Source organism: Cibotium barometz, chromosome 21 (assembly GCF_041138505.1).
Source record: "Cibotium barometz isolate CiBa-2024 chromosome 21, ASM4113850v1, whole genome shotgun sequence".
Classification (NCBI taxonomy): domain Eukaryota; kingdom Viridiplantae; phylum Streptophyta; class Polypodiopsida; order Cyatheales; family Cibotiaceae; genus Cibotium; species Cibotium barometz.
Genome location: NC_141066.1, coordinates 49,861,754 through 49,889,655, shown reverse-complemented (window position 1 = coordinate 49,889,655; position 27,902 = coordinate 49,861,754). Strand labels below are relative to the sequence as shown.

The 27,902-nt window shown below is 46.3% G+C and overlaps 1 protein-coding gene across 1 annotated transcript; it reads right to left on the bottom strand.

Moving 5' to 3' along the window:
- Positions 1-1,148: 1,148 nt before the first annotated feature.
- LOC147627312 (vacuolar protein sorting-associated protein 32 homolog 2-like) lies at positions 1,149-27,902 on the bottom strand. The gene is made up of 7 exons (XM_086815947.1): positions 27,755-27,902; positions 27,460-27,604; positions 2,318-2,417; positions 2,132-2,217; positions 1,773-1,864; positions 1,563-1,677; positions 1,149-1,483 (listed from the first exon to the last, which is right to left on the bottom strand). The coding sequence occupies exons 2-7, from the start codon at positions 27,529-27,531 to the stop codon at positions 1,292-1,294; spliced, it is 657 nt and encodes a 218-aa protein (XP_086672073.1). The 5' UTR covers positions 27,532-27,604; positions 27,755-27,902; the 3' UTR covers positions 1,149-1,291.

Here is a 27,902-nt window from a genome sequence, read left to right as displayed (position 1 = left end):
CAAATGTGGCTGTTAATGCTTTGTATCTCAAGATGTGTACTATAGCTCAGCGGTGACTAAAATTGAGTACCCTCTCCTGCTTTTTACAAAAATTTCTTAAAGAATGTGTATTTTAGTAGTTGTAAGTCAATTTCTTCACCCCAAAATCAGCTAAGATATAAACTTGGCCTTGGAGCTCTAAGTCGTTTCACGTAGCTACAACAAAGGGTAAATAAAAATATCTCAAATAAATATAGGCTCTTATAAGGCTTGGGAGAATGTATCCAACCACGTATGCTAATATTTGGTGTGGTCCACTGTAAAATGACCTTGTAAACATGGTAGCTTTTCCAAAAACCTGAATTCTTACTATTATTTCACTTGTTTGTGTACAGCTAGCCTGAATATTATCTGGTGCTGTAGGCGATTTCGGACCATATGTAAACTTTGTAGATGCAAACGAAATGACATTGATGCAAATAAATGGCTGTAATAAAATCGGTAATGACGCCTAAAGAATGTGCCGTTCATAGGACAGGTAATTTAAGGTTTTCAGATCCTTCCTCCACAAAGACGTCAACAAAAGAAAACTTGTGTTTGTATGTCTACCACGGAAAGCATAAAATTCAAAGCCATAGCTGAAGAGAGACTATTGTGACCCACATCTCGTTGTGTATGCAAGATCATCAACACACATCAGCTTTGTCAGTTTCACCCCATTGACATAATGGTATCTACCACTCTGAACATTAACTACTCTTCTGTACCCGTAAACCTTAGAGCCATCTTCTGCAGTCATTCCAGTCCTGCTGTGGAACTGTCAACTTGCAAATCTACAGCACCACCAAGCTACCTGTGCAAGCATGCCATATGTAGTATTACCCAACTAGCCACTGTGCAAGCACACGGACTCCTCAAGTATTTGAGCATACCTGCTTCACCTCAAAAGTATTATGACCAGGATATAAAGACGCGTTGATACTTTGCAGAGTGTCTTACACGACAAGTCACCATGCCATCATTTCCATTAAAGATTTCATTATCTATCAAACATGCCACAAATCAAAACCCAAGAACTCCTGCAATAATGCCCAGTCACAACCACAGGCTCAAGGCCATTAGGGACTAGGTACAACACAGAATATCCGGCACAAAGTGTCAGACAGGTCTTTATCAAAAGCAAACTTAATATTAGACTCCCCCTTATAGCACTGCATTAATTATACACATGTTCTCAATGGATAGCACATTTAGCCATCTGAGAATCCAATTATGGCATACCACAACACAGTATCCAATCATATGGGTATATTTACAAAGCCATTTCTGCCTGTAATGCTGCCAGCTCATCTTCTTCAGCGCTAGTTTGAGCCGGTGTCCGGGCAGGCTGCCTCTGTGGTAGGAGGGAAGGTAGTTGGGGGGCTGGAGCTGTCGTCGCTGGCTGAAGCAGCTGCTCTTCCAGCTCTTCTCCCTCCAACTCTTCCAATTCAGCCTCCAATTCATCCTAGACACAACGAGAGGTTGAAAGTCAAGACGGGTTTCGGCGGACAAAAAAAACAGGGAGCCAAAACCACCAAAACTACCTCATCAAAATCAGCGGCTGCCCCAATAGGTGTAGCCAAAGCCTCCTGAATTTGCTTCATATTATCTGTTTGCTCATTGATCTCATCCATGGTCTTGTCCACATCATCAATGTTCCTGTATGATTTTCCATAGAACAACTCTCAAAGCTTGACCACAAATTCAAAGAAAGACATCCAAATTTGAACCAGTTTGAGCTCAACCACACTCACGTAGATTTGTGCATGGCTTTCATTGCTGCCGCTCCTGTTCTCAAAGCATCAACAGTTTCTGTCGTGGCTTTTGCACCTTCCAACAAAATCATCTAAAAGAAACACCCTTAGTCAGAGACGTATGAAGCTTTCCATTCTTAATCAAAGCCATTGTATGGTAGCTTGCCATTTGCCCACTACGCATAAAGCCCGTCTTTTGCAGATGGGCAGGAAGTGAACGGGCTTGATTGCCATGAAAAGTAACCCCCCCACCCATCAATGTCCAACTTTCTGACAGCAAATATGGTCAGGACGTATGTGTATGCAGCTTTTATCAAATAAGGATGTAAGAAAAGCAGCCTGTGAGGTGTGGAGATGACCTGATCATGTATACGCAGCTGAAAATTCCCGAGTTGCTCGACTTGCACCTCGTAAAGCTTCTTCCTCTTTAGGCATTGAATGGCAGCTACACATGAAACATATGGGATTAATGTATGAAGAGAGTGCACTAGACAAATCCTCACAATGAAATTGTGTAAAATGCTCCCATCTGCCAGCTTGTAAACCTCTCTTATTCCTTGTTCTTGTAAACTCCTTTGCTTTATCTACTTCCAAGGCAATTTTCTTCTGCAACACCTTCTCCTTTTTCTCAAGCATCTCCAACGTCTGACCATAGAGAATTCAAGTTTCAACAAGCACTTCGTTAGAGGGTTAATAATGGAACCAACACATTCAGACCCTTTATGACTGAAATATAGACAATGCCTTCGAGCTAATTGGAGCAACAAGGTGAAAACATTCAAAACAGAGTGGAGCTTTTGCTCCTGTATACCAACTAGTGTCTTTGTTTACTTTTTGACTTTTACTTTTTGAAAAACAAACGCATAGTTGCAATTGCAGGGACACTGCAATGTCTGACAATCAGATTTATTCTATGGTTATATTGGGATATTCAATATGTTCCTTATCAAAATTATAAACCACAGTGGTGAGCATTGCCTCCAGGTATTTATGGATGTTCCTATATAGTTTGCAAAAGTAATTATCTTTGCACAGATAGATGATGCATTGGATCATTTTCGACAATAGGTAAACATGCAGCAGCAGTTGTTAAATATTAATAGTAATCAATGTGGGAATAAACAAGTGCTAGGTGGTTGTGTAAACTAGCATTGTATTATTTGTAAGTTTAGGCTTTAAATAAAGCGGTTCCAATGTGTGAACAACCGCTAGTGTGTATGAGTTCTTTTGTGTGGGAACAGCCTCTTAGAACGATATTATGTAAGCAATGATGTGTGGCACAGTGACACCTACTAGGGACACTTGGCATCATGTTTGGCATATGGCATATGGCATATGTGGTGGCAGCATATGCTTCACCTTTGTAGAGGGGGCTCTCTCCTATAAAAAGGAGAAATATTATAATACATGTACGCTTTCCACGGCCCTATTGTACTTCCCTTTAATCCCCAATTTTCTCGTACTGGTCACCATCATTGTCTCTCTCCCATCACACGTCCTCTTTCCCTCTTTGCAACGGATCCAACAGCAGCCCCAGACCTTGCGGATTCTTACCTAAGGTAGCAATTTGAACTAGACATCGAACTACATCATTACCATAGTTGCAGAACCCTCCCCCCCTCTTACAGATACCTTCATTGCGAACGATGGAAATCACAGTATGCTTACTCTCACGCTCGGACAGAGTGGCAACACATGGAGGATAGGATCCGCGCCCACCTGGCACGCCTTCACCCTAGACTACTCCCCGTCGAAACCCACGCCCAAGACTCTTCAAGTGGAGGGCAGTTCCAATAGTTCCGCCTCCCACAGAGATTGATATGCGGATAGCCTCATGGAACATTCAAGGTTTGAGGGGGCCTCAATGCTTTCAGAGGTGAGGCGTTCTTAGAGGAGAGCTCCAAAGAGCTACAGTTGGGGGACCCATCGACATTCTTTCTCTCCAGGAGCACCTCTTTCCGAGGGGCGTACCCATCGCTGTGGGAAGATTTTACTAGGCAAGAATCACACTTTTTGGTCTCCCTCTTTCGGCCCCTCCGGGATGCAAGGGAGAGTTTGTGTTTCTGTCAGTGAGCAGCTCTTGCCGGCACTGGCTGGCTCACGTGACACAGTCATTAGGCGAGCTCAGTGGGTTACCATTAGGATTGGAGAGGATTGTGTGGGCTTCCTAATGTTTATGCCTGGAACGTCGAAAAAGGTAGAGCCACCTTCTGGAGTACAGTCCGCCAATCCCTTCCCTAGACTGACTTTTGGTGCACGGGTGGAGACTTTAACATGATTGAGTCAGCACAGGACAAACTCGGAGGAGACACGGCTACAGTCTCAGGCGTAGAGTACTCAACTTGGGAGGAGTTGATCCTGACACACAGGGGACAGGACCCTTGGCACCTGCCAGAGTTTGGGCACAACCCCGAGAACCTACACCTCTCACGGTCTGATCGGAGGAGCACCGGCCCTAACTTCTCTCAATTTGATAGATTCTATGTGGATGAGTGGGCTTGTGGTCACAAGGGCATGATTGGTATCTTGGTGGGCACCACTTTCTCTGATCACGCTCTGGTTATTATGTCCTTGGAGGACCTCGAGAGGCAAGAAAGGCATGGGAGCACTAGGATTCTGAACAACCTCATTCAAGACCCTCAGATTTGTAGGAGGATAGAGCAGATATGGGAGGGACTCAATTTTATCTTATGTTATGCACGTGCACCTTGGATGCGGGCCTCAACGAGAGCAGATTGGAGGGATGTCGTGAGCAGGAGAGGAGCATTCGAAGGGGTCTTGCTTCTCTCCAACGCCTTCAGAAGAGTTCGCCTATAGTCCGTGGATTGAGAGTCGGCTTATTGCCGCCCGTATAGAGATCAAATCCATCGAGGAGAGGAGGGTGGAGTATAGATACCATGCCAGAGCTTTCTTCTAGACCCAGGCTGGAGATAGACTCACTGGGGACTTCTTTGAGATTGCAAGCCCTCACGTCCTGTGAGGTACATCGCAAGAGATTTCCAACACTATTGGGGTGAAACAGGGCTGCCCTCTATCACCCACTCCTTTTGGCCTCTACATTGATTCTCAAGCTTCATTGACGCATTAGGCAGGGCTGGTCCCACACTCGCAAGCGTATTGATCCCCATATTACTTTATGCAGATGACATCGTGTAAACCGGCCTGACGGGCGGTGAAACAAACACTCACACATAAAACACTTCAACGCCATTGAGGACCTAGAAAAGGAAAACAAACAGGGGGAGCTAGAGTGCTCCTGCAAACAGTACACGGACAACGATTGGCCCCAAAACGCAGTGGCGCCCCTTGCGATATTTCTTTAATTGATTATAAGAGCTTTGATTACAATAAGGCTAGAAACTCAGCCGTCACAGTAGAACCCCTGAAGCCTGCAAAGAACCTGCATCATGGCTTCTTGTCCACTCGGCATCCACAAACAAGTCCAGCCATTGTTCACATCGAAAGAGTCTCTCACATTGAGTCTACATACAGAAGCTTTCTCCCATGATCAGGGCTGCCACAACCATCCATAGCCTCTCACACTATGAACAACATCACACCCTGACACATCCAGTGATTCTGCATCACAACACAAACTCCCAAACTGTCTCTCAAAAGAGAACTCGCATCACAGCACAGCATACCATACAGTCGACACACCTGTACCAACCTTCTCTACCTTCCAGGGGTACTATCCATCTCTGTCATGGATTCTCTGTCCCCTGTCCAATCAATAGCAAAGCTGTACCATACATGTGTCCATTCCTGTACCTTATGCCTGCATGTGACCTATCTCCAAGTGTACTTGTGTTATTGGCTGCAAGTACAGGTCACTTGGTTATGATTCTTGGCATGGGAGTGAAGCAAGCTCGCATGGCTACGTGCTCATGGAGCAGATTGTTTTCTTCTTGCTAGAAAGGAACAAAGGGACCTACAGTTATGGGCATCCCTATGTTTCTAGATGTTTCATGAGGGAACAGGTAACTAGATGTATGCCGTTGTTGGCACTGTTGTTGAATGGTGCTGTGAATGGTTTTGTATGGAAACAGGAAAAAGGTTTCAAAGGGAAGCAGGCCTAAGCTATCCTTGACCGGGAGGGTGGTGGTGGCAAATCAGGTGCTTTTAGCGACTATGTGGTATATCACGTCTTGCTGGATTTTCTCGAGCTCTTGCATCAACCAGGTACAGAGGCTGATCAAGAACTTTCTTTGGTCTGGGCGGGATGGTCAACCGGCCCGGGCTAAGGTTGCTTGGGCAATTATTACTCTTCCGCTGGCCCAGGGGGGCTTGGACATTATAGACCCAGCTGATCAGAGTAGAGCTAGCTGAATTTGCAGCCAAACAAAAACAACCCATAAACAGTCTCAAAACAATCCCGAACCCAAAGCAAAGAGAAGCTGAATTTTCCATCAGTTGAACGCCATCGACATGATGTCTATGTTCATGAAAAACCAGCCCCTCCTTTCTGCAAAAACACGGCGTCCTCCAAAAAGCACACACCTGGCTGCCTGTGTGTCTAGAGAAACCAGCCTGTAAGCTGCAGCCTGACTCTTGTGCAAAAGAGCATGAGTTTCAGCCCTCTGCGCCTGCAGTCCAGCCCACCTTCTGTTCTGCAACCCAACAGTCGCCAAATAGAGAGGGCACGTGCAGCCGTACTTGATCGCCTGTTTTTCCACCAGAGAGAGAAGCACGTATCTGCTGCCCAACCAGCCTGTCAGCCTTTCCACACATCCAGTTGCAGCCGACTCTCATAGGAGAACAATCCCCACACGTTGTTCAGCCCCTGCCCTACTGCCTTCTCACACAAAAACAAGAGAGAGAGAGAGAGCGACTGTCCTGTCATCCAATAGTCCTGACCACGTGCAGTCCAAAGCTACACTTCTTTGCAGTCCAGCCAGCCGCCTATTCACAGGAGAGAGAGAAAGCGTAAGAACTGCTGCAGCCACCTGAACCAGCGCCGCCTGTACCTGCAGCCACCGTACACTGTACCTGCTGTCCGTACAGAGCTGTACGGCCTGTTCTTCAAAAACTCACAGCAGCCACACCTTCTCCATCAGTCGACTGTGCTTCCCTTTGCATCCACACAAGAGAACTAGCACGCTTCCCAAAAAGCTAGAGAGAGGGAGAAGAGAGAGACGTGGACCTCCAAAAGTGGAGTAGCCTCTATAAATTTCCTAGGGGCCTCCCAAGGTTTTAAAACCTTTATAACTTTAATTTTTGCCCACCAAAGGTTATAAAACCTTTTTAAATTAAAGTATCTTTGCCCCCTTCACACTTGGGGTTGTCCACACATGGGCTTCCTTTTTAACTCCAATCTGATCCCATTCACACTGTCCACCACGTCCCCGTGCACACCTGCATACTGTCCAGAGAAAAACACAGGGTCGTGACATACCCCCCTCTTAAAAAATGGCAAGCGTCCTCGATTGCACTCAATGGTACAGTAAGGCATCTTATGAGCAAAGACTCCCCATATGACAAAAGCAATGGCCCTCCAATGCATCTGGGTGATAAAACAATCATCCTGCACAATAGGCCACACTGTCACGCTAAAGTGACAAACACCTCTTGCTTGTTCCTTCAGAACCTACAGCAAAAGTCTAAAACCAAATGGAAACACGTTAACTGTGTTAGCCAAAAACAAAACCATGCATCATTCTACATATGACAAACATATGCATGACACATATACGCATTCGCAACCAATATGCTCCTCAAAATGCTCTACCTACTCTAAAGTAACAGTCTAAGGGTTGCTCGCAAGCCTTACGCCCATGGGCATCCCCCCGCAGGACCCACGACTGATGGTACAACATGAGCATATGAAAGCACTCAATGCATCCAAACACTACATCCACTAAGTACTTCCCACATATGTCTCATGGCCATCCCGCAGGAGTCACACCCAGTGGTGCATCCATGAACATAATAAAGCACTTGATGTATCATACCAATATACATGCAGCACACCACACAATCCAGAGTATTACCCAATGTATTCTCAATGGTACCAAGATCCAATGGCACCAGAATACAATAATACCATAAAAAGTGTATGCATACATGCACAAATAGAGTTCGATCCATATATCCATGAACCAAACCAACTCTAGGACTGCTCGCAAGACTTATGCCCTCCATAGAGTTATCCATAGTTGCAGTTATAGTTCAAGGTGCGGCCAACTGTGAACCATACACAACTTTGCCATCTCGTGTGACTAGTACACAATATCATAGAAGTCCCATAAGCAGATGTACTGTCAGCCTCAGTACCTTCGGGTGAATACAAAGATGTCACCAAGCGACTCCTAGATGACAACTAAGCCTGTCTGTAACAAGGGAGCGGAGGTGCTACCCCCCCTCTTGAGCATCAGGCAATGCTCCAGACCTATGCTTTGCTGAACTTGAATGAGCCGTAACAAGAGTCGACTCCAACTCAAAGGCATCAAGATAAAGCTGCAAATCCTGAGGTGAATCTGCTAAGTCACCCTCCTCCATCTACCTCGCATCCATCAGTGAACAGCTCTTGAACTTCACAGGATAGCGACGGGAAACTTTACCCTGTACCTTTCTTTCCTTATGTGCCAGTATCTGCTCGGGAATAAGAACCTCATAAAGATCCTCCACTTCCGTCTGAGCCTCATCTGATACATCCTCAGGCACCCAAAACCTGCTTGCACTCCACCCAAGTGGTAAGCACAAGTCCTCGATGAAGCATAGTAGATCACCACTGCTAAACATAGAAAGAAACTGTCTTCCGAACCCATGAAGCCTCCAGCCACTTTCCAGCAAATGATGAACGATCTTTTTCGTGAACATTTGGAAAAATTCGTGGTTGTGTTTCTAGATGATATTTTAGTATACAGTTGTACTCTTGAGGATCACGTTGGACACCTCACGATTGTCTTAACTATTTTAAGATAGAATCGCCTGTATGCTAAATTAAGTAAATGTGAGTTTTTTATGACAGAAATCATTTACTTGGAACACAAGATCACAAGAGATGGGTTGAGCATTGACTATGATCGAGTTCAGAAGGTTCTGGCCTGGCCTATACCGCAGTCAATGAGACAACTTCGTTCTTTTCTCAGTTTTGTTGTTTTTCTTTGAAAATCTGTGCGGGAGTACTCTCAGCTTACACTACCGATGACCGACTTGTTGAAAGATCGTGGACGTAAGTCGAATCAGCCTATCACTTGGAATAACGATCTGGATATGGCCTTATGAAAGATAAAGTCAAGGAAGCACCTACCTTAGCACTACCCAATCCTAGTTGGCCTTATGTTCTTGAGACTGACGCGAGTGACTATGGAATCAGGACTGCTCTATTCCAAGATGGTAGAGCTGTTGCTTTCGAGAGTAGAAAGTTGGACGACACTCAATCTCGTTGGCCAACCCTTGAGAAGGAGCTTTATGCTGTCATTCACGCTCTCAAGGTTTGGAGGCATTATTTATATGGCTCCAAGTTTGTAATATTGATTGATCATCAATCAATCAAGTATGTGTGTGATGCCGATGATTTGCGAGGAAGAAAAGCTCGATGGACTGAGTTAATGCAAGATTTTGATTTTGAAATCCGTTATCGAAAGGGATCCATGAATAGTGTAGCAGATGCGCTTAGTCGGATTAGAGAGGTGAATACTTTGTCATTTACCGAGATTTCTACTGACTTATTTCAGTCATTGAGAGGACTTTGCAAGACTGATAGTTATTTTGGTACATATTGGCAGAGGATCCAGGACGGGAGCTCATTGATTGACCAAGACTCAGTAACCGAGCAGTCTACCATTCAGGCTGTGGGAGGCCAGTGATTGATTCAGAATGGGTTACTATTCCGAAAATTTGTGTACCACACATCCCGGACATTAGGTCCAAGATTCTTAAGGAGTGTCACGACGCCCCTTCTGTTGGACACCCTAGGGTACACAGGACATTAGCTTTAGTAAAACACACTTTTTATTGGCCAAAGATGAAAGGATATGTAGAAGATTATGTCCTCAAGTGTCAGGTTTGTCAAGCAAATAAAGCCGAACGCTTTAGACAGGCTGGAATGTTGCATCCTTTGCAAATCCCAGGTAATAAATGAAAAAGTATTTTCATGGATTTTATTACTGGATTGCCAAGAACTCGTCAAGGCCACGATTCTATTTGGGTTGTGGTAGATCGCTTCACAAAACTGACTACATTTTTACCGACACGAAAGACCGTTACAACTACCCAATTAGCAAGGCAGTTTATCGAGCAATTGTTTAGACTGTATGGGAGGCTTGTTTTTGAGAAGTTAGAAACAGCTTTGAATTTGAGTTCCTCATATCATCCACAATCTGATGGCCAAACTGAAAGAGTGAATCAAATTTTGGAGGATATGCTTTGTGCATGTGTCTCCAAAAGACAGAGTTCATGGGAGGATTATCTTCCTATGTTAGAATTTGCATATAATAGTACTAAGCATACGAGTACAGGTTTTAGTCCTTTTATGCTTATGTACAGTTTTCAACCTACATCACCTGTTACCGTGGGATTTTCAAGACTTCAGCATGATGATGGGAGAAGGAACCTGAATTAGGGTTTAGAGTTCATTCATGGGAGACATACACAGAGAAGCAAGGGAGAGAGAGAGAGAGAGAGTTGTGGGGATAAGTCAACTCATGAAAAGCATGAGTGTGTGACTCCCCTATCACACATGTATATTGCACTTAGTACACATAGTGCACTTAGTACATTAAAAGTACTAAGTGTACTATGTACTATAACTTATGGGCTTGTACACACTATAAGGGTGGGCATAACGCCTTTACCCCAACAACCTCCCACTTAAAGGCAAAGTGCCCTTAAGTAAAGGAAAAGAAAAAATCAGCATGTACATGATAATATACAAGGCCATATCAAGGCTGAAAATGGCCTCATCCAATGCCCATCAAGTGTCTGCAATGAGCAAACCGCTCCGGAGGCAAACTCTTCGTCAACAAATCAGCCGGGTTGTCATCCGTGTGAATCTTAACAAGCTGAATTTGCTTGTTCTCTATCACCTCTCTGATGAAGTGATACTTCACATCCACATGCTTCGTCTTTGCATGAAAAACAGGGTTCTTTGCCAACTGAATGGCACTCTGACTGTCACAATGCAACAATGGAATATCCCCTGTATAACCCAAATCAACCACTAACCGAGATAGCCATAATGCCTCCTTGCAAGCCTCTGTGGCTGCAATATACTCGGCCTCTGTAGTAGATAAGGCAGTGCACTTCTGCATCCTGGATATCCATGACACAGCACCTCCTGTGAATGTAAATACATAACCGGTAGTAGACTTCCGGTTATCTGGATGACCGGCATAATCCGAATCCGTGTAACCATGCACTAATGCATCCTGTTTGCCAAAGCAAATGCACAAATCCTGTGTGCCCTTCAGGTATCTCATGACACCTTTCACTGCTTCCCAATGCTTCTTGCCAGGGTTGGCCATGTATCTAGAAACCACTCCCACTGCAAATGCAATGTCCGGCCTAGTAGCAACCATGGCATACATGAGACTGCCACAAGCTGAAGCATACGGAATCTTGGCCATATCAGCCCTGTCACTATCCGACTGTGGGCTGTCCTTAGCACTGAGTTTCACATATGGAGGCAAAGGAGTACTAGCTTTCTTCCCCCCGTCCATATTGAACCTCTGCAAGACTTTGCCAATGTATTCCTTCTGAGACAAATACAACACATGCTGATTTCTGTCCCGAAGTATCCGCATACCCAAGATGTGATTAGCATCACCCAAATCCTTCATATCAAAGGTTTCATGCAGCCTCTTCTTCAAAGCATCCATCTCTTTACGAGATTTCCCGGCAATCAACATATCATCAACATACAAAATGAGAATCAAGAGACTGCCATCCAAAGCTTTCTTGGTGTACAAGCAGTGATCTATGTCACTTCTCCTGAATTTCTGAGATTTCATGAATGTATCAAATTTATGATACCATTCTCTTGGTGCCTGTTTGAGCCCATAAAGACTCTTTTTCAGCTTGCATACAAGCTTCTCCTTTCCACTCACTGCATAACCCTCTGGCTGCTGCATATATATCTCCTCATGGAGATCACCGTGAAGAAAAGCAGTCTTCACATCCATCTGAATCAAGTCCAAATCATCATGCGCAACCAAAGCTAACACAGCTCTAAGTGTGGTCATTTTGACCACTGGAGAGAAGATCTCATCAAAGTCCACACCATATTCCTGCTTGAAGCCCTTAGCCACTAACCTGGCTTTGTATCTTAGCTTAGCATCTGATGCAACTTTGAGCCTGTATACCCACTTGCATGGCAAAACCTTCTTGCCTGCAGGCAAAGACACCAATTTCCAAGTTCCATTTTTGTGCAGAGAATCCATCTCTGACTTCATGGCACGCTCCCATAGAGCTTTGTCTGCCCTCTGTAAAGCCTCTTTATAACATGAGGGCTCCCCACAGTCAGTGAGCATCAAGTAGTCAACCCCTGGAACAAACCTGTCAGGGACTCTGGAGGGTCTAGTGGACCTCCGTACCCAATGACCATCATTTGCAGGTTGCTGTCCAGCCTGCATATCACCCATTGGTGGCTCCTGTTCCATGCCATAAGGCTGAAATATCATGCCCGGTATCTCCTCCAACTGTGGTATATCCATAGGGATATCTTCTGCCATATCTGGCTGTCCATTTGGACCATTTTCAGCACCATTTAAGGGCTGGTTTTCCTGCTGTAATGGCTGATTTACAGCCCTTTGTTGTTGTCCATGATGTCCATCATCATCAAAGATGACTCTGCCAGGCTCCTGTTGCCTTGCAGGCTCCTTATACATGCATGTTTCATCAAAAATGACATCATTGCTGCGTATGATCTTTCTATTTATGGGATCCCAAAGTCTATACCCCATTTCACCTCTGTCACCATATCCTAGGAATATGCATTTGTGAGACTTAGGATCAAGTTTGGTGCGCATTTCCCTGCGTATGTGCACGTACGCAACGCAACCAAACACTCTCAAGTGCTTGTATGACGGAGGCTTCCCTGTCCATACTTCTTCTGGCACTTTCCCACCAAGCCTCGTGTTAGGTGACCTGTTTATAAGGTGAACGGCTGTCATAACAGCTTCAGCCCAAAAACCATGAGGTAATGCAGCATGCGACAACATAGAACGGACCTTCTCCTGTATGGTCCTGTTCATCCTCTCTGCTGTCCCGTTTTGTGGAGGATCATAAGGAGTAGAGAGCTCCCTCTTGATGCCTTTAGCATCACAAAAGTCCTGAAACTGTTTGGACGTATACTCTCCACCATTGTCGGAACGCAAAGCCTTCAGTGTTTTGCCAGTTTGATTCTCAACAAGAGCAACAAACTTCTCAAACACTGAGAATGTATCACTCTTCAAACGAAGAGGATAAACCCACACCTTGCGTGTGGCATCATCAATAAAAGACACAAAGTATTTTGCCCCTCCCAAAGAAAACTGAGGCATCTCACATACATCTGTATGCACAAGCTCTAACTGAGCATCTTTCTGTCCAAGAGCTTTCTTGTGGGGGCACTGTAGTTGCCTACCATATATACAATGCTCACAAAACTGAAAACTTGAAAACTTGAGAGAAGGCAAGTAACCCAAACGAGACAATTGCTCCATTCCCTTGACACTCATGTGTCCCAACCGGCTATGCCACATAGAAATTTCCGGCAGCTCGGTTGCATTTACATTAGCATGGTGACAAACACCTGCATGCATAAAATAAAGAGTGTCCACTTTAGAGCCTCTGGCAACAACCAGTGAGCCCTTACTAATCTTCCACTTTCCACTACCAAATGTGGTGACATAATCAGCATCATCAAGCTGTCCAGTAGAAAGCAGATTCTTCTTGATCTCAGGCACATGCCTGACATCATGGAGCATAAGCTGTGAGCCATCTGAAAATACAAGCCTCACATCACCTCTGCCAAGAATTTTGCATGCATGGTTATCACCCAAATAAACCACTCCTTCATTGCCAGCAGTGTACCTGACAAACAAGTCTCTGCAACCTGTGACATGAAAGGAGGCACCTGAATCAATGATCCATGAGTGCATACCATGACCACCTGTAAGAAGTGAATGGGCATCAAGTGAAGACGTAAAGAGGACCTCATCCTCACTGCCACCTGCATGTGACACATTGATTTCTTCGATCTTGACTCCACTTTTGCCCTTTGGCTTTACATCTTTGGCTTCATCCTTCTCTTTGTCTTTGCCTTTTCCCTTTTCTTTTTGATCATTTTTCCATTTGTAGCATTGCTTTTTGATGTGTCCCTTCTTGCCACAATAATGGCATTCCAAATCCTTTTTGGAGCGAGACTTGCTCCTTCCCCTTTCTTGGCTTTTCCCCCTTTGTTGGGATCTCCCACGTGCATTCATTGCATTAGACTTGCCAACAGAGTTGTTTTTCCTGTTCATCTCTTCTTGAAGAAGAGCACCCTCAACATCTGCATATGACAGCATAGCATTCGAATTGCTAGTGGCTGTCCTGAATGTGTCCCAACTCTCTGGCAAAGTGCATAACAAAAAAGTGGCTTTGAACTCATCGTCCATTGCCAACTTTTGATTAATGACCTGGCTGACAATACCATTAAACTCATTGAGATGGGCTGTCATAGAAGCCCCTTCCTTCATCTGAAGACCTATGAGTTTCTTCAACCAATACACTTTGCTTGAGGCACTTTGTTGGGCATACAAGTCCTGCAATCTCTGCCACATTCCCCAAGCTGTCTTCTCTTCACGAATGCTGAAAAGTAATGAGTCTGACACAGACAACATGATAGTAGATCTTGCCAGCTCATCCATATCTTCCCACTCTTCAGCTGTAAGAGAAGCGGGCATCACACCCCTTTCTTTGATAGGCTTGTGCTGCTTTTTCTGGAGCAACACATTGTAGCACTGGGTTTGCCAAATATCATAATTATGCGAGCCTTCAAGCTTCTTGATATGAAGCAATGAAGAGCTCTCACCTGTGGTTGCCATAGCAAAATGCAACCTGTAATGCCTGACTCCCTACAAATGTGCAAACACTGCACCCAAGATGTGCAAACACTGCACCCAAAGCACACAAAGTGCTCACAAATGTTCTCCCAAGCTTTATCTCCCACTGCGGAAGCAAGAATGCAACTTTTCTCCCACTTTTTGTGATGAAAACACCAAAATCTGGTTGCTGCAGATTTTGGACAGCACCTTGAATGTGCTCTTTTGCCCTTCCAAAGTACTGTACAGCAGTACTAAGCGCTCACCAATGATGTACCAAACCTGTACCGGCAATTTCAGCAGCTGAATTTGAACCTTTTGATCACTCAAAACAATGTACAGCCATGCCAAAACATGTACAAATCTGTACCAAATCTGTACCAGCAGGTACAGTAGCAATAAATGCTCTCCTGGCTGTCCAAATGAGTGAAAATCAGACTTTTACAGTCCTGTATACTGCATACAACAGTCCCGAACAGAAATTGGGCAAAAGCCCCTTGACTGCAAGCTGATTTTTGAGGATTCAAGGCATAAATGTCTTGCCTGCTGCTTTGCCAAGCTCAACAAGCATACAAACTTGAAAAGCCCCTTGATTTAAGATCAATTTCTGATCATACATGGTACATTGACGCACATGAAGGCATCCAAAGTGTTCACGATGCTTCCCCCTGGCCACATATACATCAAATACATGAAAGCCCCTTGATTTACAGGCACATTGAGTGCTTGTAAGGCATCAGCACATTAACCACAGCATCAAATGCGATTGCCTGTATGCAAATCAACCAAATCGGCACAAAAGCCCCTTGATTTGCACTGCAATTTGCTGCAATTTGCTGCGATTTTGCCCAAATGTGCGATTTTTCACATCATACAGCATGTATGAGTGCTTAATTGCACAACTACATCAAAAGCCCCAAATTTCGACATCCAATTTCCTGCAAATTGATCCTGATTTGACCAATTTCCTGCAAATTTTTCCTGATTGTGACCAATGTCACCCAATTTTGCCAATTTTGCTCAAAATTGAGCAATTTGGGCACCTGTACCTGCTCAATTGCTTGAATTGATAAGAAATTTGCAAAATTGAAACAAAAATACCTCTGAAATTACTGATTTTTCTTGCAGGAAAGGAGAGCGTCGATTTTGCTGTTGATGCTGCTGCTTGCAAGCTTCTGTGCAGGTGGACACAAGGGAGTCTTGCCAAGCCTTGTGCAGAAGGCTTTCATTCAGCTCTGAGACTCCAGCCCAGCGGTCTTGAAGGACCCTTCTCTGCCAGATGACGAGTGCTCGTTGCTGATTACAGGCGCTCGTCTGTACTGTTGACGACGCTACGGGTTGGCTACGCGAGTTGACTGGCGCCGGGGCCTACTAGCCTTGCTGCCAGTGCTCCACGCTCCACGCTCACCGCACCATGCTTACTGATTCGCACGGTTATGACCGGCGCCACCATGCTTACTGATTCGCACGCTTATGAGCGCCACCTTGTGTTCGCTCCACGTTGACGCATGAAAGCCTTCGTTGGCTGCGAACACTCAACGCTCGCCCTGGCGCCTTCTTCGCTCCACGCTGAAGTGGTTAATACGCCTTGTGCCACGTGCGCCTTGAGCGCTTATTGCCTTCGCCTAGTAGCGTTTATCCGCCCGACTGCGAATGATGCCTTGTGCCACGTGCGCCTAGCCTGAAGTCGACAGTCCTGTATTCGACTTCTTCTCCTCTGTTCTCTTGCAAGCTTCTGGCTGCCTGCTGCGACTCTGATAGGCTCACACAGAAGAAAAACGACCAGCAGCTCACACAGAGGCAGGAAGAGGGAAGAGGGAGGGAAGACCTTGCTCTGATACCAGTTGATGGGAGAAGGAACCTGAATTAGGGTTTAGAGTTCATTCATGGGAGACATACACAGAGAAGCAAGGGAGAGAGAGAGAGAGAGAGTTGTGGGGATAAGTCAACTCATGAAAAGCATGAGTGTGTGACTCCCCTATCACACATGTATATTGCACTTAGTACACATAGTGCACTTAGTACATTAAAAGTACTAAGTGTACTATGTACTATAACTTATGGGCTTGTACACACTATAAGGGTGGGCATAACGCCTTTACCCCAACACATGATGCAACACGTAATTTTTTGCAAGATATGCAAGAGATGTTACAAGTTGCGAAGGAATCTATTAGAAGTGCTCAAGACAGATACAGATTTTATTCTAATAGACATCGTTCACCCAGAGAGTTCTCGGAAGGAACGATGGTGTATTTGCGAGTTCCAAAAGATTCCGAGACTTTACGGACAAGTCGATCTTCGAAATTATCCCCTAGATACTGTGAACCATTTCGGATTACACACCGGATTGGTTCAATTGCATAAGAACTGGATTTTCCTTCTCATGTGAAAGTTCATCCCGTATTTCATGTCAGTAGACTTAAGGAAGTACTGGGGGGAACAAACCAATTAGTTACTCCTCAAGAAATCATAGATGTCAAGGATATGATATTTGTCCCACACGAACCGAAAAAGATGATTGCGAAATACACTACTCACGAAATACAAGATCAAATGCAAGGATCGTGTTGAGGAGGACGCTACATGGGAGACATTGACTACCCTTCAGAGGAGCTACCCTGGGTTTTTACTGAGCTCAAGAGTGAGCTCTTAGAGAAAGGGGAGTATGTCATGTGCACAGTGTCTCTACCGTGTGCTACACGCACACAAGACTAGCTTCGAGGCTTGGGAAAGCTTGGAGCTAGGCAGGCTCATTGGCGAGCTGGGCAAGGGATAGACTAACAAGCGGGCACCCAAGTATGGACAGGCGGGCGCCCAAGTGTGGACGCCCGGTGATCGGCCAAGAGCCTATAAAAGAGTGGCCAAGGTTAGTCAATAGTTCATAGAGTCTCGCGTGTCTTTGTGAGAGATCTATGGTTAGGAGCCTGGATCTAGTGCAGAGAGCAAACAGCCATAGATACAGCCAAGTTGGTGCCAAGATGGTTGCTGAAAACTTTGCAAGAAAGCAAACTTGCAGCTCCACTCACAGGTAGCACAAGGGCTAGTTCCAACCATGCATTGAATATGCATCATGGGGAGTCTGCATTAGCCATGGGTGGTCTCTTTGATTCAAAAGAGCCTTCTTCTTATGAAGAAGCACATGAGAATGAGCACTGGGTGCAAACCATGCAAGATGAAATCTCTTCTATCATGAAGAACAATACTTACGATCTTGTGGACTTGCCGAAAGGCAAGCATGTCATTGGAACAAAGTGAGTATACAAAGTCAAAAGGAAGTCTAATGGTACTATTGACAAGTACAAAGCAAGACTTGTGGCTAAAGGCTACTCTCAAAAAAAGGGAATAGATTATGAGGAGACTTTTACTCCTACTTCGAGAATGACTACAATAAGATCAGTGATTGCATTGGCTGCACATAAAGGATGGAAAGTGCATCAATTGGACATCAAAACTGCATTCTTAAATGGGGGTTTACAAGAGGAAGTATATGTAAATCAGCCCATTGGTTTTGTAGTTCCTGGCGAGGAACATAAAGTATGAAGGTTACACAAAGCATTGTATGGGTTAAAACAAGCTCCAAGAGCTTGGTATGATAAAATGCATGCCCATCTAACCAGCCAAGGTTATGTGAATAGTCCAATTGAAAGCACATTGTATGTGAAGAAAACCGGTGCCGATATTCTCAGTCATCTTGTATGTAGATGACATGCTCATTCCAGGGACTAGCAAAGCACAAATTTCAGATTTCAAAGCTGATTTGAAAGCTGAATTTGATATGTCAAATTTGGGGCCTTTACACTACTATCTCAGCATACAGATGATGGCATTGTTATGCAGCAAACTAAGTACATAAAAAGTTTGCTAAAAAGGTTTCACATGGATGAATGTAAGCCCATTTCTACTCCAGTAGAACCAGGTGTACGGCTTACTATGCATGATATTGGAAAGCCTTTTGAGGGCGGCATTTACAGCCAAGCAGTGGGATGCCTCATTTACTTGTGTAACACGAGACCTGACATATCTTTTGGGGTGTCTTTGTTGAGCAAATTCATGCACAGCCCAAGCACAAAGCATTGGCAAGCAGTCAAACGCATTTTTCGTTTGTTAGAAGTCATCTCCTGTCTATTTGTATACACCAGGGCCTCTGTTGTGGGTGTGCCCACCCGTATATCATTTTTCCACACTCCCCGTATTTTTTCCCTATTTTTCCCATTTTTTTCCTAGTGGTTGGAGGGCTGCCAGGTGATGCCAGGAGCACCCTATTGCTGGCCGACTGGATCTACATCAGTCGTGGGCTTTAGGAGTGCTGGCCGACTTGCTTTGCTCAGGCGTAGGCATCAGATTGCTGGCCGACTGCTTTTTCAGCAGTCGTGGGTATTTTCTCAGTCGTGGGCACCATCTGTAGCTGGCCGACTGCCCACATGGAGTTGTATATATTGCCCCTCAGCCCCCACCACTTTCTCATTCAGTTTTTCGGGATCTTGTGTATAGAGAAGAGTTTACACACCTATCTCTCTGTGTTTCTTGTGCTGATTATTTTCTGCAGTCTACTTGCTCTTGTCTACCCAAGTTTGGTTATCATTTCCGCTGCATATTCTGACATGGTATCAGAGCCCTAGGCTCTAGGAGATCTTGGGCGTTTTTCTGAGCAAGAGGGGGAGCAACAGGTTGCTGATTGGTGGACTGTTTCGGGCTGAACGGTAAGAGGAGGTGCAAGAGGAAGGCGGGCAAAGATGCTGGACAGCCACTTGCAGATTTTCAGATTTTTCCCACCCACCCACCCTTTCAGGTTACTCTCCGAGATGGCAGATTTACTAGAGATGGCTGAGAAGCACGTGAAGATTCCGACTCTCCCCACGTTCCCAGTGGATCGTCAGTTGGACGGGTCCAATTACGGCATCTGGAAGGTCATGATGGAGTCAGTTCTGGAGTCATATGACCTTGCTGATTTTATTATCATAGGGGTGCCACGGCCGGAAGCTGAGGAAGGGGAGTTATTATCGACGAGGAAGGACCGAGAGGCACAGGCACACATGTGGGACCGTGTCAACGCCGGGGTCCGGTCGTTTATATTCCTCAATTGCACACCACAGGTGATCAACCATGTGAAGCACATGACGCTGGCGAGAGGCATATGGGAGCGCTTGGCTTCTTTGTACAACAGGGTGTCACCCATGAAGCTGATATCCTTGGAAGTGCAGATGCGGGTTATGAACCCTGCAAAGTCTTCGACAATGCGGGAACACATTAACAAGCTGCAGGCCCTTCAGCAGGAAGTCCTTCAAGCTGGGAAAGAGATATCATCCGAAGATATGGCCATCACGTTACTTTCCCACTTGCCTGGTCAGTATTCCGCTTTCTATTCATCGTTGATCACGAGTGGCAGGCTCAGCACCATTACTTAGGAGGAGCTTGTGCCAATGGTCTTGGACCAGGAGGAACGTTTCACGAACCCTCCTCACGGCGGAGGTTCGGAGGCCTTAACTGGGCAACGGTCGAAAGGCCGTAATACCAACAAGGGCAAAGGGAAGGCTTCACTGGAGAAGTCTTCTAAGAAGAAGCCTGATCCAGAACGAGAGAAGCTAAAGGCCGAAAGATCGTGTAATGATTGTGGCGAGAAAGGCCACTACTGGGGGAAGTGCCCTAAGCGGACAGGGAAGAGTGCTGATTCCTCAGCCTCAGCTGCGAAGACTCCGGCATTTGTGCACTTGGAGATGGTGGACTTCGATGCTTCATCATCTTCCAACAAGGAGGCAGTTGGCTTCACTGCAAAGGATACCCGGGAATGGATTCTCGACAGTGGTGCTTCCAGGCACATGACTTCATCCCGTGACTTCTTCCTAGATCTGAAACGACAGTCAGGTCGTATTTTTATTGGCGATAACTCCACTATTCCGATACATAGTGAGGGCCGGATGGAGATTATTCCCGACGGCAAGGGGGGCAAGCATGCTTCCCGTGTTCTTTATGTCCCTGCTCTGGGCTTTCATCTTTTGTCAGTGCATGAGGTATGCAAGACTGGCTTTCGGGTGGAATTTGAGGAGCATTCAGTTGCTCTAAGGGACCGTGAGACAGGCAAAGTTGTTTGGGAAGGCGGTGTGGAGAATGGCATCTACAAGCTCTCTGCACTCTCCTCATTGACAGGCTCTCAAGTCGGAGATTTGTGGCACTTTCGTTTTGGCCACTTAAATGTGGATGCTTTGCGGCGTGCCTTCCGGGACCAGATGGTGGTTGGCTTGCCAAATGTTGGAAATAGGCAAGGACGCTGCAGTTCTTGCATACGTGGTAAGCAACACAGGGAATCCTTTCCGAAGCAGGCTTCTAGGCGGGCTTCAAAACCTTTGGAGCTGATTCACACTGACTTGTGTGGACCACAGCAGATACCGTCCTTGGGAGGATCTCTCTACTTCATGCTGCTTGTTGATGATTGTACCAGATTCACGTGGGTCTACTTTCTTTCCCAGAAGGACCAGGCTTTTGCTCGGTTCAAGGATTGGCACGTGATGGTGGAGAAAGAGTCTGGATTCCAGGTCGAGACTCTCAGGGCTGACAAAGGAGGTGAATTCTCCTCGACTGTATTTTTCCGATTTTGTGCAGATCATGGCATCAAGAGGGAATTGGCCAATACAGGATCGCCTTCGGAGAATGGAGTTGTTGAACGTAAGAACAGGACTGTGGTGGAGATGGCGAGGACCATGCTGGAGCATCGTGATCTTCCTCGTCCACTTTGGGGTGAGGCTGTGGCAACAGCTGTCCATACCATTAACCGCTCTCCAACGACTTCTGTACCCCATATGACTCCATTTGAGGCATATTTTGGCAGGAAACCCGATGACTCGCACTTCCGTGTCTTTGGGAGTGACGCGTATGTACATATTCCGAAGAAGCAGAGGGGGAAGCTTGACTCCAAGTCCCGCAAGCTGGTATTTGTGGGGTATAACTCTCTTTCCAAGAGATACAGGTTGTATGATCCAGAGAGGAATGAGATTGTTGTCAGCCGGGATGTGGTCTTTGAGACGAGCATGTTCCAGCATCCACTGTCGAGGAGCCGCCACTTCTTGGAGATCCAGAGGAGTCTGATGATGATTCCCAGTCTACCACTCCAGTTGATCCACCTCAGTCATCACAGGAGGTTGAGCCCGCAGCTGGAGTTGAGCCTCCGCGACCACAGGAGGCTCCACGATCTGTTCGAGTACCTAGGTGGTTGTTAAACACCCTTCGGGAGTCAGGTGTCACGGAGTTACCCTCCGAGTGGACCACAGAGGACGGCCCTCGAAGATCACATCGAGTCCGAGATAAAAGCAACACGGCGGAGCTTCTTCAGGTGAACTATGCTCTGATGTCTCGTATCATGCGGGATAAAGAGCCCACTTCCGTAAAGGAAGCCCTTTCACAGGATACTTGGAGGAAAGCCATGCAGGTGGAACTTGACGCCATCGAGAAGAAGAACACTTGCGAGTTGGTACCGAGGCCGTCGAAGCGGTCAGTCATTGGTGTCAAATGGGTCTTTAAGACCAAGTACGCGGCTGATGGGTCGGTGGACAAACACAAAGCCAGGCTCGTGGCTAAGGGTTATGCTCAGCGGCCAGGCATCGACTACGAGGATACCTTTGCACCGACAGCGCGGATGACCACGATTCGGACCGTTCTTGCCCTTGCTTCTTCTCAGAGGTGGCCCGTGTACCAGATGGATGTAAAATCTGCGTTCCTTAATGGTGACCTGCAAGAGGAGGTGTATGTTGAGCAGTCTCCAGGCTTTATTGTTCCAAGATCGGAAGGGATGGTTTACAGGTTACGTAAGGCCTTGTATGGTCTTAAGCAGGCTCCCAGGGCTTGGAATCAGAAGATTGATTCCTTCTTTATTCGGACTGGATTTCCGAGATCGGTTGCAGATCCGAACCTGTATCTCTTTCGGGAACGCGGCATGGTCACACTTATCATCCTTTATGTGGATGATCTCATTCTCACCGGCAGTCATGTGGAGCACATCGGAGTGACGAAGGCTGCCTTGTCAAAGGAGTTTGAGATGACCGACTTAGGCTTACTCCACTTCTTCTTGGGATTGGAGATCTGGCAGACCCAGAGGGGGTTTTTTGTCTCTCAGCAGCGGTATGTTCATGAGTTGCTTGAGGCCTATGGGATGGAGAACTGCAAGCCTATTACTTCGCCGATGGACCCGAACACAAAGTTAACCGTTACAGATCCTTGTGAGCCAGTTGATGCCTCGCAGTACCGGAAGTTGGTTGGTTCATTGATCTGGTTGCTGAACACCAGATTGGACTTGAGCTTCTCCGTGGGGCTGTTGAGCTCTTTTATGCAGACGCCATTGAAGACTCATTGGGACGCAGGATTGCGGATCTTGCGGTATCTGCAGAGTACGAAGGATCTGGGACTCTTTTACACAGGAGGGAATGGAGTCAAGCTCCAAGGTTGGAGTGACTCAGATTGGGGAGGAGATCCAGACACGAGGAGATCTACTCCAAGATACACTTTTACCCTCGGCTCAGGAGCAGTTTCTTGGAGCAGCAAGAAGCAGCTAACTATTGCCCTTTCTTCGACAGAGGCAGAGTATCGGGCTGCTTGTGGTGCTGCTTGTGAGGTTGTATGGCTGCGGAGGCTGCTAGGCGAGATGGGGTTTCCACAGAGGGAGCCCACAGTCATCCAGTGTGATAACCAGAGTTGTATAGCTATTGCTCGGAACCCGGTTTTCCATGCCCGGACCAAGCATATAGAGATACAGTATCACTTTGTACGTGAGAAGATCTTGGCGGGTGACATCTCGCTACTTTATTGTTCGACGGAGGACAATGCGGCAGACCTCTTCACGAAGTCTCTACCTCAGGCTACGCTCAGGCGGCACTCCAGCTCCCTGGGGTTGGTTTCACAGCCAGGAGCTGAGAGGGGGTGTTAGAAGTCATCTCCTGTCTATTTGTATACACCAGGGCCTCTGTTGTGGGTGTGCCCGCCCGTATATCATTTTTCCAGACTCCCCGTATTTTTTCCCTATTTTTTCCATTTTTTTCCTAGTGGTTGGAGGGCTGCCAGGTGATGCCAGGAGCACCCTATTGCTGGCCGACTGGATCTACATCAGTCGTGGGCTTTAGGAGTGCTGGCTGACTTGCTTTGCTCAGGCGTAGGCATCAGATTGCTGGCCGACTGCTTTTTCAGCAATCGTGGGTATTTTCTCAGTCGTGGGCACCATCTGTAGTAGCTGGCCGACTGCCCACATGGAGTTGTATATATTGCCCCTCAGCCCCCACCACTCTCATTCAGTTTTTCGGGATCTTGTGTATAGAGAAGAGTTTACACACCTATCTCTCTGTGTTTCTTGTGCTGATTATTTTCTGCAGTCTACTTGCTCTTGTCTACCCAAGTTTGGTTTTCCGCTGCATATTCTGACATCGTTATCTTCAGGATACCCTGGATCTTGGTTTGTTCTATCCTAGGGGGGGCAGCCTGCAACTCTATGCATACAATGATTCAAATTGGGCTGGTGATTATTATACCAGGCAATCCACCAATGCGAATTGTTTTTTTCTTGGCAGTTCATGCATATCTTGGTTGAGAAAAAAGCAGCCCACTATTGCCACATCTACTTGCGAGGCTGAGTACACGGCAGTCTTCACAACTACAATAGATTGTGTATGGTTGAGGAGATTATTGGTTGATCTTCGTGAGTGTCAGCAGACACCCACCACCATTCTCACTGATAGCCAGAGTGCTATGGCCGTGGTACGAAATCCCGTATTTCATGCACGTACCAAGCACATTGAGATTCATTATCACTATGTCAGAGAGAGGTTACATGCAGGGGAGATCAATTTATCTTACTGCCCTACACAGGATAATGTTGCATATCTATTCACGAAGGCTTTACCTCAAGAGAAGTTTAAAGCTTTCTGCAAAGCTTTGGGCTTACTCTCATACAGAGAGTAATCTGCTACCTTGTACAGGTTCACACTTTCACTACAGGGGGGATTTGTAGGCACATGCTCACTTATGGTAGTGCTGTGTGAACAGGGCTTAACCAAGGGCACTTTTTCCCATGTGATTTTTCCCCTTGGATATCAAGTGTGAAAGGACACTATCCATATAACTTTTGTACTTCTATATTATATGGATGTGACACACATGCAAGGGTTGACTTGCATTTTGTGGCTACCACACATTTGGTGTTTTGGGCACCGACCACGCTCCCAAGGAGTCACCACTCATAGAGCAGTTATCTTATGTCGTGCTCGTCCGCCACGCCCACCAGGATCCCGACCACGGCATCCTCACCATTGCCGGATCAGAGCCATTATTGCTCGGCATCGGAGGCGCCTACCTCGCTTCTACGACCTCTCCATTCTAGACAGCCCCATGGCGGAGATACTTGATCTAAGGAGTGCATGTGAGAGGAACTGGAGTTCCTACTCACTTGTACACACGAAGTTACGTAATCGCTTGAGCACGCAATAGTTAGAGCGGCTAGTGTATTGCCGCGCTAACTTGCGCATGGTGCGCACAATGCAAAAGATGGAATCGGCGAGACAGGTATAAGTTGTTCCAGGATCAGAAGGGATGGTTTACAGGTTACGCAAGACCTTGTATGGTCTTAAGCAGGCTCCTAGGGCTTGGAATCAAAAGATTGATTCCTTCTTTGTTCGGATTGGATTTCAGAGATCGGTTGCAGATCCTAACCTGTATCTCTTTCGGGAACGCGTTACGATTATCATCCATTATGTGGATGATCTCATTCTCACTCGCGGTCATGTAGAGCACATTGGCGTGACACAGGCTGCCTTGTCAAAGGAGTTTGAAATGACCGACTTAGGCTTACTCCACTTCTTTTTGGGATTGGAGATCAGGCAGACCCAGAGGGGGTTTTTTGTCTCTCAGCAGCGGTATGTTCATGAGTTGCTTGAGGCCTTTGGGATGGAGAACTGCAAGCCTATTACTTCGCCGATGGACCCAAACACAAAGTTAACCGTTAATGATCCTTGTGAGCCAGTTGATGCCTCGCAGTATCGGAAGTTGGTTGGTTCATTGATCTGGTTGTTGAACACCAGATTGAACTTGAGCTTCTCCGTGGGACTGTTGAGCTCTTTTATGCAAACGCCATTGAAGTCTCATTGGGACGCAGGATTGAGGATCTTGCGGTATCTACAGAGTACGAAGGATCTAGGACTCTTTTACACAGGAGGGGATGGAGTCAAACTCCAAGGTTGGAGTAACTCGGATTGGGGAGGAGATCCAGACACGAGGAGATCTACTTCAGGTTACAGTTTTACCCTCGGCTCAGGAGCAGTTTCTTGGAGCAGTAAGAGGCAGCCAACTATTGCCCTATCTTCGACAGAGGCAGAGTACCGGGCTGCTTGTGGTGCTGCTTGCGAGGTTGTGTGGTTGCGGAGGCTGCTAGGCGAGATTGGGTTTCCACAGAAGGAGCCCACAGTCATCCAGTGCGATAACCAGAGTTGTATAGCTATTGCTCCAAACCCGATCTTCCATGCCCGGACCAAGCACATAGAGATACAGTATCACTTTGTACGTGAGAAGATCTTGGCTGGTGACATCTTGCTACTTTATTGTTCGACGAAGGACAATGCGGCGGACCTCTTCACGAAGTCTCTACCTCAAGCTACGCTCAGGCGGCACTCCAGCTTCCTTGGGTTGATTTCACAACCAGGAGCTGAGAGGGGGTGTTAGAAGTCATCTCCTGTCTTTATCAGACACCAGGGCCTCTGTTGTGGGTGTGCCCGTCCTGTATAGGTGTTTTATCATTTTTCCTCACTCCCCGTATTTTTTTCCCATTTTTTCCATGGTGTGGGTGGCTGCCACAGGCTGGCAGGAGCTTCTGATGCTGCACACTTGGACATGTGGGCTGGCCGACCTAATCAGAAGTAGTCATGGAGCTTTTTTCTGTTGGCCGACTGGATGTGCCCAGTCATGAGGGCTGGCGGCGCATGCTAGTGCTGGCCGACTGCATGATGGGGGCCATATAAATAGGCCCCATTGCCCAACATTGTATTCATTCAGTTTTCCTCGGGATCTTGTGTATAGAGAAGAGTTATACGCCTATCTCTCTCCTTCTCTTGTGCTGTCTATTGTCTGCACTCTACTTGCTCTTGTGGTCTCAGATTTGGATATCATTTCCGTTGCGTATTTTGACACGTACCTGCTCCCACGACACGCTCCCAGAACACTTGCTATCGCATAGAGAATGAAGCTTGCGATTCATGAGAAAGAACAACTCAATCCATCACCTGACATGAAGGGAAGCGTCACCAAAAGCACTACTATGCACACATGGACCTAGAAATATCTTTTAAATGTAGTTAGAAATCCTTTGCTTGTGTGCCTCAACCATGTGAGCGTGGGCGGTATGTGTTAGTGTGCTCAAATAATAGCACTTAGGCGCTAAGTTGATCCAAGGGAATCCAGTGTTAACTACCGATCAAGCTTTCCTTGGGTTCACGCATTCAATATCTTGAACGTGCCACCAGCTAGGAAACCCAAGGATGCAAGTATTAAGATTTGGGATGTGCTAACGTTTTGAATGTGGCAGTACTGTGAATAAAAAAGGCTAGGGTTCGGTGATCAGGGGACAGCCAAAGGGCCCCCAAAGTCGTCCCAAAGCGATCCAAAACAGTAACAAAAACTATCCAAATCAAACAGAGAGCTATTAGATTGCATACCTCGTTGAGCTTGTCGAGGGTTGCCAGCGTTGTTGGCTCCTGTTTAGGTTTTCCAAACATCCGGCTAAACATCTTGAACCTCCAACAAAGAGCAGGAGGGAAGGGGTGTAAAATTAGGGTTTTAGAAAAACGCAGAAGACCGGATCTGTTACACAGACAAGCACCTTTTGTAGATTATGGCTTGATCATATTCAGACAGAGAAAACCCTCCCTAAAACATCTTTCTTCTTAAGATCTGACGCAAACAATACTGTGCCAAAGGCCCAAATGCAGGAGGAGGGGGAGTGTCTCGTACCTGTCAATAAATCATTTGCCGACTTTCTTTCTTTTTTTTAGCAGGTACAGGAAATTTTGTAGAAATACTCACACCCCCCCCCCAACCCCCGTATGGTGGAAGGCACCCCCCTCGGGTATGGCACAAGCCGGGGCCGAGGCCGCCCACA

Bases quoted from the DNA above. Each gene is read 5' to 3' on its own strand.
- LOC147627312 (XM_086815947.1), bottom strand. From the start codon at position 27,531: ATGTTTAGCCGGATGTTTGGAAAACCTAAACAGGAGCCAACAACGCTG. The intron at 2,418-27,459 runs GTATGCAATCTA...CTCTATGGTCAG, and splicing joins CCCTCGACAAGCTCAACGAG to ACGTTGGAGATGCTTGAGAA. The intron at 1,484-1,562 runs GTAGTTTTGGTG...CGTTGTGTCTAG, and splicing joins CAGCCGCTGATTTTGATGAG to GATGAATTGGAGGCTGAATT.